Source organism: Myxine glutinosa, unplaced genomic scaffold (assembly GCF_964187855.1).
Source record: "Myxine glutinosa unplaced genomic scaffold, kmMyxGlut1.1 SCAFFOLD_1914, whole genome shotgun sequence".
Classification (NCBI taxonomy): domain Eukaryota; kingdom Metazoa; phylum Chordata; class Myxini; order Myxiniformes; family Myxinidae; genus Myxine; species Myxine glutinosa.
Window position 1 is genome coordinate 35,104 of NW_027618009.1, and position 20,760 is coordinate 55,863.

At 48.2% G+C, this 20,760-nt stretch overlaps 1 protein-coding gene across 1 annotated transcript in view; it reads left to right on the plus strand.

Annotated features, from left to right (window-relative positions):
- Window positions 1-20,346, plus strand: part of LOC137438053 (prostaglandin E2 receptor EP4 subtype) — a 51,797-nt gene extending 31,451 nt beyond the window's left edge. The window contains exon 5 of the mRNA XM_068132930.2: window positions 18,931-20,346. Within this exon, the coding sequence (XP_067989031.2) occupies window positions 18,931-19,308 (378 nt within the window). The 3' untranslated portion in view covers window positions 19,309-20,346. The remainder of the gene's footprint in view (window positions 1-18,930) is intronic.
- The last annotated feature ends 414 nt before the right edge of the window (window positions 20,347-20,760 follow it).

The window sequence follows — 20,760 nt, forward strand, 5'->3', positions numbered from 1 at the left end:
ATCCACCGCCAGTGGCCCGACCCCCACGTCGGGGCCGCCCTCCTGCGGGCGGACCCCCGGCACCGACCAGCCCCGCCGCCACGCCGCCCCCCGGTCCTGCACCCATCCCAGGGGCAGCCAGGGGCATCCCACCTGGCATCCCTGCACCCCGGACGCCGCCGATCGCCAGGGGGCGCTTCGGCCGGGTCATTTGTCTGCCCCGCAAACTGGCCCTCCAGGTGCGCGGGAATTCTGGGGGGGCGCGTGTGGCGGACACAAAAGCCCACTGGCGTGGTGACATCATTCCGCGCACCAAGTGGGCGGTGGCCACGCCCGAGGGGTAGGCGTGGCCTCATGATATACACCGAGCGCCCAGCCCGGAGCAGTTCAGTGTTACAGTGTGCTCTTACAATAAAGACGTTTATATGTTACCGCTTGTCCGCTTCCTCCTTGCTCACAAGCAGCGCGCGTAACGCCGCGCTTTAACACAACTATTAAGTTTTTTTACAATAACAATTTGCAAATGCGGTATGTCTGACTAATAAAATCGGTATGCGTTGGGAGCTATAGAAAATCGGTAGGCTACCGCGCGAATCGGTTGGGTTGGTAGGTGCGATATAGACAGAAACACACACACACACACACACACTGCTTACATGTGCATGAAAATACAGTCACAGTGTAAGCATTAGTAAGGGGCCCCATGTTCGTTTTGTAAGGCAATTTTTTCCTGACATCCAAGTTCTTTTGCATGCTTCACATGCAGAGATGGATTAACGTGGGGCCATAGGGGCGCGTGGGTAGTTACTATGGGCGGGAGGGATTACATGTGTTTAAATTAACCATAGTTACGTTCTTTCTGACCTTACTCGCTAATATTTTTGGAAGAAAAAATTTACAAGTTTAAATACTGCGTACATGACAAAATTGAATACATATAATGATATTTTAGGAGTCGTGGACGGCGAGAGAACGAGGCCATTTGGTTGAGTTCAAAGCATGTTTATTCATACAGAACCCAGCACACTCTGTAAAGCCCGTTTATCGGGTAGCAGTATATATATACAATCAAACGCGGCGAGAGTGGGCGTGCCCGGGCGGCCCGGGCGAGCCCGGGAAAGGCGAGTCCGGACATGCCCGGGAAAGGTGAGACTGAGCGTCTCCGGGCGGTCTGGGCGAGCCCGGCACAGCGATCGCTCCCCGGTTGCGTCCCCGGCAGGTGCAAGGCGATTGTGTATGTTCAGCGGCAACCGCTACACGCGCCCCCCCAGAATCGACTTGCACCGGCAGGGTCAATTTAAGGCGGGTCCTGATGACCCGGCCGAAGCGACCCCTGGAGGGTCGTGGGGGGGGGGGGGGTCCGGTGTGGTGGTGGGTGGTCGAGCGGGGGGAACCATGGATGGGGGACGGCCTCGCCGCGACGTACTCCGCTGTGCGAAGCGCTGGGGGGACGTAGGACCGGGGTTGAGCTGACCGAGGGGCTGGTCAAGTCCTCGGGGGAGGCTGCCAAGGTTCCTCGCGGGCCTCCCGAGGTTGCAGTTCACGGGTGCAGTGCCGAGAAGGCTCGAGCAGCGCTCGGCCTCGGTGCACGCGAAAAGCGGTTGAGCCAACCGAGGGGCTGGTCAAGGCCTCGGGTGAGGCTGCCGAGGTTCCTCGCGGGCCTCCCGAGGATGCAGGGTCGGAGATGTAGTTGCGGCTGTAGTTGTAGAGTGAAGGTGTGCGAAGGTGACGAACAGCAGTGCGCGCGAAGGTAACGAAGCAGCTGTGCCGCGAACGTCAGAGCGCGCGCAAGAGATGAGCAGCAGTGCCACCAATATCGCGTAACTGCGTTCCTTCGGAGGGTCCTGGAGCGGGCTCGCCCCCCCCCCCCCGGTCGTAGAGGAGGAGCCGAGCGCGGTGCGCGAACCACATGGCCGGTCGTCGGTGCCAAAACTCCGGCAGCGCGATCGAAACCGCCGTGTTCGTTTGCAGCCCCCGAATCCGTTCGGGGGTAGACGAGGTCACCAGTTTAGGAGTCGTGGACGGCGAGAGAACGAGGCCATTTGGTTGAGTTCAAAGCATGTTTATTCGTACAGAACCCAGCACACTCTATAAAGCCCGTTTATCAGGTAGCAGTATATATATACAATCAAACGCGGCGAGAGTGGGCGTGCCCGGGCGGCCCGGGAAAGGCAAGTCTGGACATGCCCGGGAAAGGCGAGACTGAGCGTCTCCGGGCGTTCTGGGCGAGCCCGGGAAAGGCGAGTCCGGACATGCCCGGGAAAGGCGAGACTGAGCGTCTCCGGGCGGTCTGGGTGAGCCCGGGAAAGGCGAGTCCGGACATGCCCGGGAAAGGCGAGACTGAGCGTCTCCGGGCGGTCTGGGCGAGCCCGGCACAGCGATCGCTCCCCGGTTGCGTCCCCGGCAGGTGCAAGGCGATTGTGTATGTTCAGCGGCAACCGCTACAATATATTTATTTTAAAATAAGTAACAACACTCACCTGTGATGTTATTTCAATTGATTATGATTTTATTTGGGAGGATACACAAGCCCCCCCCCCCCCCCCCCCATGTTGAGTGCACTGTTGGCCAAAGCCTTATCGCCATGCTCACATGCACATGAAAAGATGGTGGAACATTCGATGAGTAAAAGGTCCCATGTTGCATTTGAAAGAGACATCGTTTGAATTTGAGTGAAGGTTTCTCGGTGAAATAAATGGACAAAAAGCAAATTATTCATTGGACAGAATTACTTGTGGGTTATATTATGTTGTATTTATAGCACATGAGGGAACAGCGACATTTAGATTATACACCGCTCGTTAAATGTTGTGCTTGTACTCACACAAGGCATCATCAGAGCATCCTTCTGTACACCTCACATGTTCAGAAAAAGGTAGTGCAAGCAATAGAAAGGAGGCTTCGTGTGCAAGGAAACATCTTTTTCAAATTGAGTGTGTAATCAACATGGAGTTTGCTATAAATATCCTTTGATAGCAAAATAATAACTCGATGAAGTAAGGTGACTGAAATGTACGTTGATACGTTGACTTTTTTTTCTTCCTCTTCTGGAATGGAAGAGAACCAACCACACTGCCATTATACACCGCCGATGAAACTTTGTACTTCTGTCCCAGTGTATATACATATCAGAACATGTCAGAATCTATAATTTCAGTTCTCCAAGCTAATGAGGCACGCCATGACGTCACCGCCACGTACGTATGCCTTGCCTGCCAAGCTCCGGAGAAGCCATCTAGCAGTGCGTCCTCATTACCCTGCGCTCTCGAAGCAAAAACGAGGTTAAGCATTCAGGTACATAAATACGTAAGTATGTGTGCCGTGTCTACATTTTAAAAATTCATTTTCTCGGCAACCGTTGGTCCGATTGACATAAAATTTTCACCTCAGGAGGGCCTCCCCCTTTACAATATTTTAATTATTATTATGACATCATAGGTCACGTGGTACAGGCGTCACCTTGGAAAAACTTCGCACCTCTACATCTCTGAAACTACACCATGGAAAAAAATTCAGACCTGGCTCATTGTCAACTACTCCCCATGGGGAATAAGATATGTTAATGATGATGTCATCGCCGATCATTATTACATTTTTTTTTAACAACGGTTGGTCTGATGGACAGGAAATTTTCACCATAGGAGCACACCCTCCTTTAGAATATTTTAATGATAATCATGACGTAATATGTCATGTGGTACAGGCGCCATCTTGGAAAAACCGAAAAATGTTGCACCTCTATATCTCTAAAACCGCTGCATGGAAAAAATTCAAACATGGCTCATTGTAAATAACTCCATATGGGGAATAGCTGCTGTTAACGATGACGTCATTGGTGCCATAATTATCACATCGTAATTCAACAGGGACAACGCTTAGTCTGATCAGTTTGAAATGTATTGAGCGTGATCTATGCAACAATTATATTAGAGAATATAAATTTATGATGTTATCGCTCACGTGGTCTGGCAGCCATATTGGATCAAAGAAAAAAAAAATGTTCAAAACAGAAGAATTGGCTTGCGCACAAGTTGACTGCGCAGGGTAAGTATTCTATGAATACCATCTAGTTTAGTTCTTCGTTCAGATACTATCACAAGTGCATACAAAACTCACAGTTACCGACCTGGTTTCGCCCTTGTTGGGGCTTCATCAGGGCAACGCAGTGAGACCTGCATACACTTATGCCTCTGAAAACCTTTCGGTTATAAACCAGTCATTATGCGACTCCATACCATCAGTGGTGAACCGCCATTAAGGTATCCCATACAGCTATCACTGTACCTTAATGGGAGCGATAAGCACCGCATGCCACAATACATTACCTCTGGTATCCACTCACGATATGGAGTCGCCTGGATGTGGTTGGGAGTAACCAATTATAGATTCTGATCTATATATATATATATATACAGTATATACAGACTTGGAGTTTAATATGGAATTTTTTTTTGTGGGGGTGAACTTACTTTTCAAGATGACTTAGAACCAAAAGTTCATTTGAATTATGTTGAAATTATTCTAGATTTTGTTAATGTGACCTTTAAAAGAAACAAAAACCACATTTGACATTTTGAAGTAAATAAATTGATCCTTGAAAGTGATGTAAACTGATATCGAACTCAATTCACGGACAGTACTGTGTTAAACTTCTGTACGTTTTCCAGAAGTATCTCTTTATTTTGCACATTAGCCAAAAAAAATTTCAACAAAAACAAAAGTTAAATTATGACTGGGATTACGGACAGTAAAATTACAGTTCAGTACTTCGTGTAACCCCCACGAGCATTCAGGAGAGCACGTACACGTCGAGGCATGCTGTTCACGAGATTTGCCAAGGTTTGGACAGGAATCGCTTGCCATGCAGTGAAAATAGCCTGCTGCAATTCACGCACAGAGGTCGGCTGCTGGTCCAAGTTGTCGATTTGACACGTTAATTCTGCCCACAAGTTCTCTATCGGATTCATATCCGGGGACATGGCAGGCCACTCCATATGCTCGACACCACGGTCAGCAAGAAAATGTTGGATCATACGAGCATGATGAGGACGTGCATTGTCATCTTGGAAGACAAAGTTTCCTCGAAAGGCTGCATGAGCAAATGGAAGCAATGGTTCTTCCAGAATGGCCCTGTACTTGAACTGGTTCAGGTTTCCATTCAGAACAACCAGGTCAGTTTTGCCCCCTGCATGAAAAGCAGCCCAAACGGTCACCCCACCACCTCCAGCTTGGACTCTTGGCACTATACAATCTTCGTTGTAGGCTTCATGCACTTGTCTGCGCACTCGGATGCGGCCATCTTGATGATAGACCAGAAATCTAGACTCGTCACTGAAGGTCACGTGATTCCAGTGTCCTGGCTGCCATTGACGGTGCTCTCTGGCCCACTGCAATCGACGCTGGCGGTGTTGTCTGGTCAGGCATGGCTTTCTCAGGGGACGCCTGGCACGATAGCCTGCTTGAACCAGTCGTTGGTTGACTAGCCTTCTGGATACAGGCACATTTGTCAGTTGCTGCCACTCAGCCCGAAGCCGATTAGCTGACTTGGTACGGCCATTGCAGACTAACCGGTGCAGCTGGCGATCATCTCTCCTTGTGGTTCTGCGGGGACGTCCTGGCCTCAGTATTGGAGTAGGGACACCCCTCTGAGCATTTCGTTTCAGGATCTTTGACACCTGACCTTGAGTGATGCCATACTGCCGAGCAATAGCACGCTGTTTCATGCCAGAATTTCGTAAAGCCACCACTCCATGACAAACAGCATTGTCGAGTTGACAGACCATCTCCAGAGGAAGCGGCAATAACTTTTGTAGACATGCAGCAGTTGTTTTCTACTAATACAGAACGCAACAACCCTGATATAAACGATTGTGAAGCCAATCGTCAAATGTACCTGTCCTTACATTTTGTCACGCCACCTGTGATATTATCCTGTTATTGACTTCTTGCTGCGAAAGACAATCAGTGACATGGTTCTTTCAACAAAGAAATCACCGAAGCGTAAAAGAAACTCACCAGATTGATATACTGAGTTCAGAAAGTAAACCCAAGTCAAGAAAAAAAAATATTCCATATTAAATGCCAAGTCTGTATATATATATATATATACTGTATATATATATATATATATATATATATATATATATATATATATATATATATATATATATATATATATTGTTACAGACGTGGCTTGGATGTTATTTACCGAGCGGTCTTATGGTATGACCACGTCTGCACAAGTTACCCGATTGTGCCCGAACGTTGACTAATCGCGCTATGCTAGACCAATGAAGGAAAAAGAAGACACCTGGCTGGATCACAATAACACAATACGACACCAGGGGTTCAGTTCTCAAGACCTCCGGAGGAGGTTATATTAAGGCGGAAGGTTAGATTACAGGGACAAGAGGGAAACATAGGAAGACAAGCACTTAGACACACTCCCATATTAACCCCGGACAGACGACAGATAAACGGGACAAAATGCTGACTCACACGGGGATTGATGGCAAGGAAAGGCAGGCAGTCGATGGCTCAAGGTGCACTCTTGGCTCAAGGCAGAATCGACTCGGTCCGGTCCAGAGATGCGGGGAGGTATCGTCGCGCTGGGGGTGGCGGTGGCTTCTCTCTCCAGTCTCCAAGCTGAGGCGCATCTGACGTCACATCCGGCGCGGGGCCGCGTATATCCGGCGGGGAGTGACACGCCCTCGGCTCGTTAGCTCCGCCTCGTGGAATCGGCACGTTGCTTCTCATTGGGTGCGTGCGGGGGGTTTACCAGGCTCCGCCCTTGATGAGGAGCTGACAAGGAGCCCCTTCGTGGTAACCCCGTGGAGCGCATGGTCTGGAGCTAATCGAGCCGGTGTGAGGACGCATCCTCCCCCGCTCCGCCGCCATCTCCTCTGTTGTTGTTGTAATTGTTGGGGAGGAAGATGGAAGGAGGTATGGGAAAGGTCCTAAACTCACTACTGATGCCATATAATCACATTCTGGTGCAACGAAGAGTCATAATTAATGGAGACGAGGCCTTAACTGACATAGAATAAGAATAACTAGGAAGATGTCCGAAAGTTGTCTACGTGTGGTGCGGTGGACCTGGGCACGACATTTAATGGGGGAATAAGGGGAAGGTCGGCTCTACTGATTGTTATTTACATGCAATGGGACTAGGGAATGGGGGATTGGGGAAAGTTGGGGAGTATTGGAGAAAATAGGGGAATATTTACAAGCGGATATGGAGGCCAAATTCCATATTCGCAACATTGCACCCTTCTCTACCCTCGGGGCGTCCCGACCCGATAAATTTTTACCTACTTTAGTGTGGCACGCAATGTAGTTCCCTCTACTATTAACTCTACCCTGAGTGCGACAGTTTTACAGATATTCACAAATGAGTAAATATGTCCCCCTGCGACGTTGCACCCTTCTCCTCACAGAAACACACCCACAGGATAACCGAATCCGGAAAGAATCCTCAAACTAAACATACAGCCGGTAGGGAGCATTATTTACAAGACTACGCTGCTATTTACACTACGATCCAGGACCTGTTTTTGGAGGAACACATGCAGATGTTATGCATAGAGAGAGCGCGCTTGCCAACATCGATACACCAACCCACGAGTGCTCTGTGGCCGACGGCCTTTAATAACGTGCAGAGCACCCTTTCCCAGCATCAAAAGCACCACCCCACCACACAGTCAGCACCATCCGGTGCAGTCACCATTGTTCATTGGTATAAAAATAAATTCGACAACCCCTAACCCTGCAGGTGTCTCTTGCTCTTCTTGTGGTGCACTTGGTGGTAACTAAAAGTGGTTCACCTGTATGGCATAGGTGCCACGTTGACCCATAGGTCCATCCCCGGGTGGTGCTTGGCCGCAAACGAACTGCGGTCCATTGTGGGTGGCCACAAACATTGCGGTCCATATGGTGTATCGATCCCGGCAGCAAACAGCGAAAGTGCAGGCCCACAACTGCGCAGCCAGCACCTCTCTCTCCTCTCTCTCTACCCCAAAGCCAGATCCTCGGAGGTGGGAGACAAAAGAAGAAACAAGTGAGTAAGGTGGTAAGGGCGCAAAAGTGCACGCAATGTAAGGTGATGCACACTGGGGGCACATGGGAACCAGGTGAGACAGGTACGTTCCTATCGTACGCCCCCCCCCACCAGGTAACCTACATGGCATCTCCCTTACCCCTTACTGTATCCACAAAACACAACACTACCCATAAACATCTACTTTACAAATCGACAAACATCCCTACTGTCTTCCCCGTTCCTCCCATAAACCAAATTCGTCTTCTCTCCCTCCTAACCAATCAAATTTGCCATTTTCAACTCTCATCAAAATTTGCCATCTCCAACTGCACATCAAAATTTGCCATCACCAATTCATCATCAGTCCCTCCTAAGGAGGGAGAGATGGAATCACCCCAATGTCTCATCCACGTCGTGATGCGTCTCACAAATCCACAGCAATCTCATTTCCTGCACACAGAACAAAGAAAACACAGGTGTGGAGTCATCATCATCACCACAGGTAAGTGGCTGCGTATGGTGCGACAGGTTCATCAATCCTAACTATTTCCTAAATGACTTTAACAACTTTACACTACCCGGGGTCTTTCTCCGGCCAACCCATTGGCCCTCTTACACTATGGGTTCTAAAAACCAATTCCCATTGGCCAAACTGTGGTGCTCTTCAATTTGGGGTCTCACTCCCCCGATTCATCTCCCGGTGCCCTCGTACAATTTCTGGGCTGCGACGCGTACCTCTCCCAGTGGGCCTACCCACCTGCACACCTCCACCACTGCAGTTGCCTCCGAGCTTACCTGCTCCTTACCCTAACCTAACTACCAGGGGAAGGCCCTCTGGCTCTCTCCCCACTCCGTGCCCTCTCTGGCACTGGGCTGCCCGATCCACACCCGGGATCCTCAGGCACCCACTCACAACTACCGGCTCCCAGAGCCCACCTGCGGCCTCACCTGGCCGACATCCTCACAGTGGTGGAGTGCCCAACCAACTACACACACTAACAGGCTACACGCCCAGCCATTTCCACAACACTAATGCACCCATTCACAACACCATTCTGCAACCGCACCACAAATGCCAATATCCAACCACAATTTACCTGTACCCTCTACCTAACACTTACACTACCCGCCCCGGGTACTCGTGAAAGGGGTCCACTCTTCCCCCATCCACACCTTCGCACCATGCACACCACTCCGTACCACTCACTCCAACTCTCTCCACACACCTGTACCTGCACACCTGTGCTCTCACACCTGGTGCCACCTGCACCCTTCTCTCCCCAAGCGCATTCGCGCTGATCCACACACTCACTACTCATACACTGCTCCACACACCTGTCCAGTTGCACACCTGTGCAATCACACCTGTTCAATTCTCACACACACACGGCATCATCTCAGCTAACTACTCCCTTCTGAAACTTGCGCTTCCCAGTCGTCCCTTTAAACTATTGCGCTCCCTCGTCATTATCATCCATACTAATCTACCTGCGTCCCCACTACAGGTATCAGTCACTAACTAAACTTAACGTCACCTAATGTCATCTTCTCTAGATCCCTACACACAATATCCTAACCCACCCGGGCTAGTTTTCACTGCCATACACCCCATAAACTATTGCTCCTTTGCCCCACCTTGTGAGGGATGGTGGATTTGCCATCCCACCACATCGGGGGTCTCTCACTACCAATTTTGCACATCAAATTTCAACAAATCAAAAATTTGCCAATCACTACCCATCATCTGCCAATCACTACTGCCAATCCCTTGCCAATCCCTTGCCAATCATCAAATTTTGTTTTTCTCTAATTTTGGGTCCAAAACACTAACCTCATCACCCAGTCTACTCACTACTACCTCTCGGTGCGCCAATCCCTGTCCAAAGCCCGGCTTCGTAAAGCCAAGCAATGGATGCTGGTTGTTTTGTGCCAGCGGGTGGATGCGTCCGGCATTCGGGGCAGGGACGGGGGCTTACCCGGGCCGAGATCCCACGCATCACCTCGGCGTGGAGCCATCCAATGCCCCGATCTCGACCTGCCGGCACGTCTCACCAAAAAGTGGTCGCCATGACGACCCTTTCTATCGGGCTGCCAGCTCCGCCTAGTGGAGCACGGACGCGGCCGTTCAAAGCGAGGCCCAGCACGCACCGAGGGCCTGACTCGGCTATAAGTCGTTCTAAACTCTACCCCGTCTAACGTCGATGCTTCACCTGCATGCTTACATCCCGCAGCCCGTTCCTTGCTCACACATCCAGCCGTGCCCATGCTCCTCGTACCTTTCCTTACACACCCAGGTACCCTCATTCCACTCACAGCCTTGGTCACACACCTGACCACCGAACACTTTGGCACACATTCGTTGCTCGCACACCTCACCAATACACCGCTTCGCACCCCCTCCTCGGTCACCTCCTCTGTGACAATCACAGGTGTGCCCTCATTCGCACACCCAACCACGTGCCTCACCACCAATTCCAGCGTGCATTCCCACTCACGCTCTACCATTCCAGGTGTGCATCCTTCCATCCCAGGTGTACATCCTCGCTCACCTGTCACAACAAACTCACTCTCCTTGTCACTCTCACTACTCTCACCTCCATTCTTGACAGCGCACTCACCCTTACTCTTGACAGCGCACTCTTTCCTCGTGCACCTGCCCGTCACACACCTTTCTCGCGCACACTCTCCCGTTACACCCTCTGTAACACTCACCACAGGTGGACACTCTTCCTTACTTCTGACAGCGCACTCTTTCCTCATGCACCTGTCCGTCACACACCTTTCTCGCGCACACTCTCCCGTTACACCCTCTGTAACACTCACCACAGGTGGACACTCTTCCTTACTTCTGACAGCGCACTCTTTCCTCATGCACCTGTCCGTCACACACCTTTCTCGCGCACACTCTTGCGCACACTCTCCCGTCACACCCTCTGTAACACTTACCACACCGCGCTTCCATGTGCTCCCTCGCACACATGCTACGACCGACTCACTCTCGCCAGCACCCTCACTACTCCTTGGCACGCACTTTTTCCTCACACACCCCAGAGTCGGACTTTCTCGCACACCTCCTCTTTCGCACACCAGACCTGTCGCACACTTCACCAACGGCCTCTCACGAACACCCGGGTCCATCTCGACCCCCAAGCTCCTTAAATCCCCTGGCGCATCATACGCACGACCATATTGGTCACCACTTACACCGGGTCCTCTTCCTCTTCGCTTCTCCTCCATCACCTGCGAATCCCTCATCCGGTTAATGAGCACATCATCACGATCCAAACACAGACTTTGGACCAATTCTTTTATCTCCTCTTTTATCTCTTTCTTATCCCCTCTCCGTCGCTTCTTAATTTCGCTCATCCCTTCTTCCACTTCTTCTAATTTCTGCTTCACCTCTTTTATTCCCCGGTACGTATCCTCAAGCTCATCCTCTAAGGCTACCTTGACCGTTTCCAGGTGCGTCCTCACCTGCCGGTCCTTCGTCTCCATTACCTCTACCACCTCGTCCAACCTCGCTGTCAGTCCCTCTCGTACCATCTGACATTCCCTCTTCGTCGCTATCAAGTCGTTTTTTATGTCGTTTTGTGTCGCTTTTAAACCTCCTAATACCGCAGTGTTCCTTTGAACCTGCTCCACTAACTCCGTTTGTCCCACCGTCAGCTGCTCCACCTCCTGCGTCAGGTCCTCTATGCCCCCTTGTAACTTTACAGTCCCCTTTCTCACCTCCTTCTCCATGTGCTCCTTACAGTGCCTCACCTCCTCGCGCACTCCTCCGACCTCCTCACTCACTCCTCTTCTGATCTCCTCTCCCATCACTTGCATCTCCTGCCCAGATGCCACCCTCATCTGCTCCATTTCCTCCCTGTGAGCATCCAGTTTGGTTTCTACCCCCATTCTGACCCCCTCTATCTGCTGCTCCATTTGTTTAACTTCCCTTTCCGCTTGGTCCCTCATGTCCCTCAATTTGCCTTCCATACTGTTTTCTAACCCCTCTAACCCATTTTTCACTCCCTCTATCTGATTCTCCTGGGCAGCCATTCTATTTTCTACCCCCATTAACCCATTTTTCACTTCTTTTATCCCGTTGTCTAACCCCTCAAAATTATTGTCTAACTTCCCAATTTTCTTGTCTAACTCCTCAAAGTTATTGTCTAACTTCTCACCGGTACCCCTCGCTTCGTCCCTCATTACCCCCATTTGGTTTCCCATTACCCCCATTTGGTTTCCCAAGTCATTCCTCAGGTCTTCACTTGTCTGGACCATGAGCGCCTTTATTTGTTCCATAAATAGGCCCCAATCCATCGGCGGCGCTGCTACGGTCGCGGGCGCGGTGACCAGCGAGGCGCCATTTTGTGCGTTTGCTACCCTCGCTGCTTCGCTCTCCTCATGTCCCTCATGTCCCTCAATTTGGTCCTGGACCGACCCTGCTTCACTCTCCCCTACCGGACCCCAGCCGTCTTGATCCGCCATAGCGCGACTTGCAAAATTCGAGTTTCGTAAAACAAAACAAATTTCGGCCGCTCCAAATTTTGACCAAATTTTTTTTTTTTCCTCTATTCGTTTTTTTTTTTTTTCTTCAAAATTTGGTCGGGCCTCGAATCTCACTCCCGACACCAATTGTTACAGACGTGGCTTGGATGTTATTTACCGAGCGGTTTTATGGTATGACCACGTCTGCACAAGTTACCCGATTGTGCCCGAACGTTGACTAATCGCGCTATGCTAGACCAATGAAGGAAAAAGAAGACACCTGGCTGGATCACAATAACACAATACGACACCAGGGGTTCAGTTCTCAAGACCTCCGGAGGAGGTTATATTAAGGCGGAAGGTTAGATTACAGGGACAAGAGGGAAACATAGGAAGACAAGCACTTAGACACACTCCCATATTAACCCCGGACAGACGACAGATAAACGGGACAAAATGCTGACTCACACGGGGATTGATGGCAAGGAAAGGCAGGCAGTCGATGGCTCAAGGTGCACTCTTGGCTCAAGGCAGAATCGACTCGGTCCGGTCCAGAGATGCGGGGAGGTATCGTCGCGCTGGGGGTGGCGGTGGCTTCTCTCTCCAGTCTCCAAGCTGAGGCGCATCTGACGTCACATCCGGCGCGGGGCCGCGTATATCCGGCGGGGAGTGACACGCCCTCGGCTCGTTAGCTCCGCCTCGTGGAATCGGCACGTTGCTTCTCATTGGGTGCGTGCGGGGGGTTTACCAGGCTCCGCCCTTGATGAGGAGCTGACAAGGAGCCCCTTCGTGGTAACCCCGTGGAGCGCATGGTCTGGAGCTAATCGAGCCGGTGTGAGGACGCATCCTCCCCCGCTCCGCCGCCATCTCCTCTGTTGTTGTTGTAATTGTTGGGGAGGAAGATGGAAGGAGGTATGGGAAAGGTCCTAAACTCACTACTGATGCCATATAATCACATTCTGGTGCAACGAAGAGTCATAATTAATGGAGACGAGGCCTTAACTGACATAGAATAAGAATAACTAGGAAGATGTCCGAAAGTTGTCTACGTGTGGTGCGGTGGACCTGGGCACGACATTTAATGGGGGAATAAGGGGAAGGTCGGCTCTACTGATTGTTATTTACATGCAATGGGACTAGGGAATGGGGGATTGGGGAAAGTTGGGGAGTATTGGAGAAAATAGGGGAATATTTACAAGCGGATATGGAGGCCAAATTCCAAATTCGCAATATATATATATATATATATATATATAAAATACATAGGGATGATCAATGATCAGGGGGAGATGAAGAAGGGAATGGGGGAGATAATGGGGCTTGGACACAAATGGAGGGGGAGGGTAGTCATGATTATCTTTGGTAATGATTATCTGATACATCTTTCGACACGTTCCCTGTTGTTTCCACATCGATACCGCCCGCACTGCTTATGCTAAAAAGCTACTAATGACATAAGTGATCTATATTACTCCCTCTGTCTCCTATCACATTCCCAAAACATTTATTGAAGACATTCTAAAATAATGGCCAACACAACATCCCAAAACCACATTCCCAAGCTGGCCTCCAAAGCCAGTCACCGACTGGGCATCCTCCGTCGTGTGAAGTTCTTCCTTGGCACACCTGAGCTCCTCACCACATACAAGACTTTCATCTACAGCTCAATGGAATACTGCTCTCCCCTTTGGGCTGGTGCTCCGGCCTCACACCTAGCTCGGCGTCACGCTGTTGAAACCAAAGCTTTCAGAATTATTGGAATCTCCCGCGATTATGCTGATTGTGAGGGCCTTTCTCTCTCTCTCACCGCAGGCAGGTTGGTGGTCTTTCTGTTTTCTACAGACTCCTCTCTGGCCTAACTTCCCCAGCTTCGTCCCCTAAATATTCCTACAGGTCGCACAAGAGCTGCCAGCAACCCTCTTATGGTGAAACTGCCCTTCATTGTATGTTTTATGTGTCTGTGCATGTTTTCATGTTCAATGTGTTAGCTTTTACACGAGCCTCGATTCTGCATACCAAAAAAAAAACAAAAAAAACTTAAATAACACGTTACATAACGCCAATGAAAACAGCCCGCTGTAACTCTCCGTAACATTTGGACATACATTCTCTAAGCTCCCTCCTCCTTGAGCATTATGTAATTTTTGAACGGCCCCTACCTATACATACCCAAAATACGGGCAGAAATGGTGACATCTCGTTCACGGTTTTAGTTTACTGCACTTTTATTTTACGTACAACAAATCGATTGTGCACAACATTTGATGGGGAAAGAACACGTATATTGAGCAGATGATTTCGCCAAGTGGTGACACAGTGTTATTTATGAGTGAAGCACATTTTACTCACCTGTTTGTGCAATAGGTAACAAAAGATGCATGTGGACCGCATCGTGAGTATCAAAGCCGATGGAAAACGGATAATGTTTAACACAAAATTACTACAGTAACGGCTTTGGCGAGGCTCATACCGTGCATGCTGTGACAGCTTCATTAAACGTTACTAATAACTTTTATTATGCCTCCACACCCGAAGGTCTTTCACGAGCCTCGATTAATTTTCCAAAAAAAAAAAAGAAAAAAAAGGTGGCCGGAAGCATTATGTTTTTGGGTTGTCCGTCCGTCCGTCCATCCGTACGGGCTAAACCTCGTTTTCTCAGCAACCATATGTCCGATTGAGACAAAACTTTCAGGGTAGAAGTGACACCCATGCAGAATGTTTTTTTGATAATTGTGACGTCATATGTCATGTGGTATGGCAGCCATTTTTGATTAAACGCATATAATTGAAAATTTATTTCTCGGAAACCGCCGAATGGAAGAATTTGAAACTTGGCACTTTGTCAAGTGCTCCCAATAGGAACAAAAGCATGATAATGATGACATCAATGAAGTGGTATACCAGCCAGAAATGTTTTAATCGAATTCCTTATCCTAAAAATTTGAAATTGCATGCACATGACCTCTGACGCATTTGTATTGAAATGTTAAATTTATGACATCATAGTCACATGGTTTGGCAGCCATATTAGATTGAAAGAAAATATTTAATAATTCTATCTCTGAAACCGCTTCCCCTATTGATGCAAAATTTTACAAATGTCATTGAACACCATTGTTGCATATAGTTTTAAAATGATGGCGTCGTAGGTCACGTGGTTTGGCAGCCATCTTGGATAGAAAAACGAACCTTATCCAATCAACACGAAACTTCACAAACGTGATCCCTTCCCCATACATATGCAGAGTGCACATTTTTGATGTCATGTCACGTGGTGTGGCAGTCATATTAGCTTGAAAGCTGATATTTTTTAAAAATCCCTTTTCCGAAAATGCTTCACCGATCGATGCGAAACCTGTTCTGTGGTAAAAATGTGATACTTCAAAACAGCTGAAGGGATTTAAACCAAATTTGTTTATTTTTAGGACAGTGAACACGGGCATCTACCAATTGTCACGGGCAGGGACTATGCGGAGGCATATTGGCGACACAGTCGCATTGCTCTAGTTTGACATACAATTACATTTTTCAGGTTCTTCATCGGGAGTAACACGCGACCCAAACAAAGCTGATGGAAATCTAATGCAACAATCCTGGGCAATGTATAATCAGGATAGTCTGACAGGCCTGATGTCTTAGGCCTACCATAAAACCCATATGGCGGCCATATTATTTTGTCTGGGTGCCATGGTGTGTGGAGTCAAGTGATAAATGTGGGTGGGGTCCAGCAGATGTCCAACCAATGTATGCACCATTCAAAAATACACCTCCAACAAGAACCGCAACAACAACATCAATGTGGTACTCTTGTGGATCTGCGTACAGGAATCAAAAGAGAGGGAGAAAACGAGAATAGAGTAATTTTTTTTTTGTATACAAGATCGAGGCTCGTGTAGGAGCTAACATTGATCACAAAGAGACAAACTGACACATAAAACATATGATAAAGGGGGTGGGAGAACAAGATGGAGAGCAGGGACATCGGGAGATCTGTGGGAGGGAGAGGGCTTGGGGGAAGGAGGCATGGGAAGGGGTGTGTGGGGGGGGGGGGGGGGAGAGGTAAGAAACACATGGACACTGCCAGGATTTCCAGGAAAGAAGTCGGTATTTAAAAAAAGTGGATCTGGGGTGAATTAACGGGGGGTAGAAAAGATCAAGGTTTTGGATGGGGGAAGATAAGAGATGGTGGTGAACAGCTGTTTTAAAGACCTGGAAGGAGGAGTGTGATTGAAGAGAGTGAGGGAGTTTGTTCCAGAGGTGAGAGTAAAGAGGAATGAAAGAGTGAAAGTGAGCAGAGAGTCTTGATTTTGGCAATTTCACCAGAAGAGGGTTACTGGCAGATCTTGTGCGACAGTCTTTTCGGAGAGACATAGTAAGAGTGTGAGATTTGTCAGGATTGAAAGACAGGTTCCACTTGTTTGACCAGTCTGTGATTTTGTCCAGGTCTGCAGAGTGAGGAGGCTGCAGACTGCCGATCTGAGGAATGAGGAATGGAGCGGCAGAGAGTGGAGTCGTCAGCAAAGAGATAGAGAGGATTTTCCAGAGATCGGAGAGATCATTGATGAAGACCAGAAAAAGCACAGGGCCCAGAACACTGCATTGGGGAACTCCAGCCTGAACAGGAAGAGGAGATGAGAGAAACCCATTCAGGGCCACACGTTCACTACCACCAGAGAGGAAGTCCACAAGCCATGCGTGGAGATTTCCATGGATACCAAAGGAGGAGAGTTTGGTGAGCATAGCGGGGTGCCAGACCGTATCGAAGGCACGTGATATGACAAGGGAGACAGCTCTGATTTCCTGTTTGGCATTGAGGACCTCCATCCATTGTTGAGACAGCAGAAGCAGCATGTCCAGAGTACAGTGACCTGGTCTGAATCCAAATTGATGATCAGAAATCAAGCCATTGGAGAAGAGGAAGGATTTGATATCTGAAGCAATGATGGAGTCCATGACTTTGCTGATAATTGGGAGCAGGCTGATTGGTCTGTAGTTGCAAGGATCTGTTTTTGCACTTTTATTTGTGTGAAGCGGTAATGTTGGCTGATTTCCAAGCTGATGGAAGATGATCTTGAGCAAAAGAGAGGGCGAAGAGAATTGAGAGAGGGTGTGGAAGAGCGGCAGAGCAGGATTGTAGGACCCATGGGCTGATGCAGTCTGGGCCAGTTGCAGAATGAGAGTCGAGGATTGACAGAAACTTTTCCACCTTGTCAGGAGAGAAGGACACAGAGTCCAGGAGCAGCTGGGTTCGACTGGGTACGGTGGGTACAGAGAGAGATGGGTTTGGGACTCAAGATTTGGAGGCAAACACAGTGTTGAGGCATTCTGCTTTTTCAGGTGCGGCATCAGCTGTGTCGCCGTTTGAGGTAAGGGAGGGGATGGAGGGGAAAAAGACACCAGAAACAGATTTGACAAGACGCCACCAGGATTTGGAAGAGGGAGACAGGTTTGAGAGTTCATTCTTGAGAGTAGAACTCTTAAGAGTAGAGTTCTTTACACCTCTATATCTCCCAAACCGCTCAATGGAAAAAAAGTCGAAACAAGGCGCATTGTCAAGTACTCCCCATGGGGAATAAGATATATTGATGAAGATGTCATTGGTGCTTTCATTATGACGTCATAATTCGACATGTACAACGCTTGATCTGATCAACATGAAAAATAAAATTCCTCTGCAACTGCAAGTCTGATGGACACGAAATTTGTACCATGGGAGTGCCACCTCCTGTATAATATTTCAATGATAATTATGACATCATATGTCACATAGTACAGGCACCATCTTGGTAAAAGTTTACATCTCTATATCTCCCAAACCAGTTACAGGCACCATCTTGGAAAAACTGAAAAACGTTATACCTCTATATCTCTAAAACCGCTCCATGGAAAAAATTGAAACGTGGCTCATTGTAAATAACTCCACATGTGGAATAGGTGGTGTCAACGATGACGTCATTGGTGTCATAATTATGATGTCATAATCCGACAGGGGCAACGCTTAGTCTGATCAGTTTGAAATTTATTGAGCGTGATCTATGCAACAATTATATTAGAGAATATAAATTTATGATGTAATTGCTCATGTGGTGTGGCAGCCATATTGGATCAAAGAAAAAAAACCGGTAAAAAAACAGAAGAGTTGCCTCACACCACGTTGACTGCTCAGGTTAAGTATTCTATGAATACCATCTAGTTGTTAATAGATCGTGTGGCAATAACTGATATGGGACACGATCTGTACACTGCTGCTTCACCAACTTAGGGTGTATATACATGTACATACATACACACATTAGAGAAACAGGAACAAAATGATGAACTTAACCATAAAATTATTTGTTATCGACCCTGTCCATTTTCATTGTTGCAGCAACTTAAGCAATTTTTGTGGCATAAATGGAGAGATGATGTTATATTGACATGTTCGTGTACTGCAGGTGCGCATCTTTGTGAACCAGATTTGGCGACCAGACTCCATAAAAATTATGGCTGCTAATCCGGACATACAGGCCCTCCGCCTGGCTTGTTTTAACCCCATCCTTGACCCATGGGTCTACATCCTTTGTCGTCGGCGGCTCTTGGTGCGTCTCATACGACCCCTCATCATCTGCCGAGTATCGCCGTCGACTCCCACGCGGGTGACCCCTTCTGCCCGCATACGCGTCCAGAGGTTGCGGGAGAGGGAAGTCACACCCCGGTGGCGAAATTCCGAGGGTCTGCTCCCCATGCCTGACATTCCCGTCGTTGCTTGCGATCGCGAGGCGACCTACAGCAATGAGTTGCCTGGCAGCGCTGAACCTTCGATATATCCATGATGCGCATTTGGGTGTATGTCGGTGCCAGTAGTTCCTCAACGCCCTGTATATAGTGTATCTATTGTGGAACATTTCGCAACACTGAGGGTCAATTGTGATGTCAACTGAAATATTGGTTTTCATGAAATTTAGAATTTTGTTTGCTATTTATGTCACCCACACCTACTGTCTATAGGTTGTTTATATGTTCTGTAATTACTGGGTAATGAGAGCAGAGCATTTTAAGGAAAGGGTCAATGATTTGATACACCATGCTGTGTGAATGCCGTCCAAGTCGATAAGCGGTAACTAGAAACAAATGGAAAAAGTCCGTGGTCAATGCACTGAGCTGGTTGGTAAATGTCGTGTGCCATCAGGATTTGGTTTTCCTATTTTCTGTAAATGTATGACATCGTGAGTGTACCGTACTGCACTGCTACCTCGATGTTCACTCCAGAGCTAGCAAAGGACTGATGCTTCATTACAGTCGCATGACTGTAAGCTGTAAATTTACTCTGGGGCACCTTCATTCCATTCTCCTGGAATCTCCATTCTCCTGGGGCACCTTTAATTTGACATGATCTTTGAAAACATGTTTATATCGTGCATTCCAGACCAGCTGAGTAACTATCCTAGTTTCCCTATATTTATGTCCAACCTACCCTTGAGCAGTCTCTTCCCTGTGCCTTTTTCGACCGCCACGAACACATCAAACTCCCTTTCTCTCCGTCCTCCTCTTCACTCTGTTTGACACACCTGTCTAGCATCTACTCGTCACCCGTTCTGTGTTACCATCCCTTCCCTCCTTATCAAACGGCATGCTGCCTCCTCCTTCCCCCGCACTCCCTCCGCTTGGAACAGCTTCCTCAGCAGTGTGTTCCCGACTTCTATCAACTTGCAACAATTCAAGTCACGAATCAATCATCTAGATCTCGTTTAATTATCACATTCTCCCATCTTCTGTCTTTGCTTTGTCACCCAGGACGGCTCCTTGCTTTTGGCCTCGACCCTTCCTTCCCCCGTGGTGTTGATTAAAAAATAAAAATGCTACAATTGCAATGCATGCGGTGATTGCTGGACTACTGTGGGAAGGGTATTATAATTGTTTTAACATCACTTTTATTATTTGGGAAGAATATCGACGTTTGGGTGTTTTTCTTCCAGCTATCTCAAAATCCTTCTATTGATTTGCAATTGGTTACAGGCTTTGATACCAATACATTGGATTGCGACCAAATTTGGCACAAATTATATTTGTTGTGTTGTGACTAAAGTTTGTTCACGGCAATTTTAAAAAATCGGGGTCTAAGGGGGTTTACCGGGGTTAAAGTGGATCCAGGTTTGACCCCCCAAAATAGGAATTTGCTTTTTCCTCTGAAACTACACACACAATTTTGTCGAAACATGACCACAACCTTCACCACCCGTGATGTACCAAAGTATGTTCACGGCATTAAAAAAAATCTGCCCCTT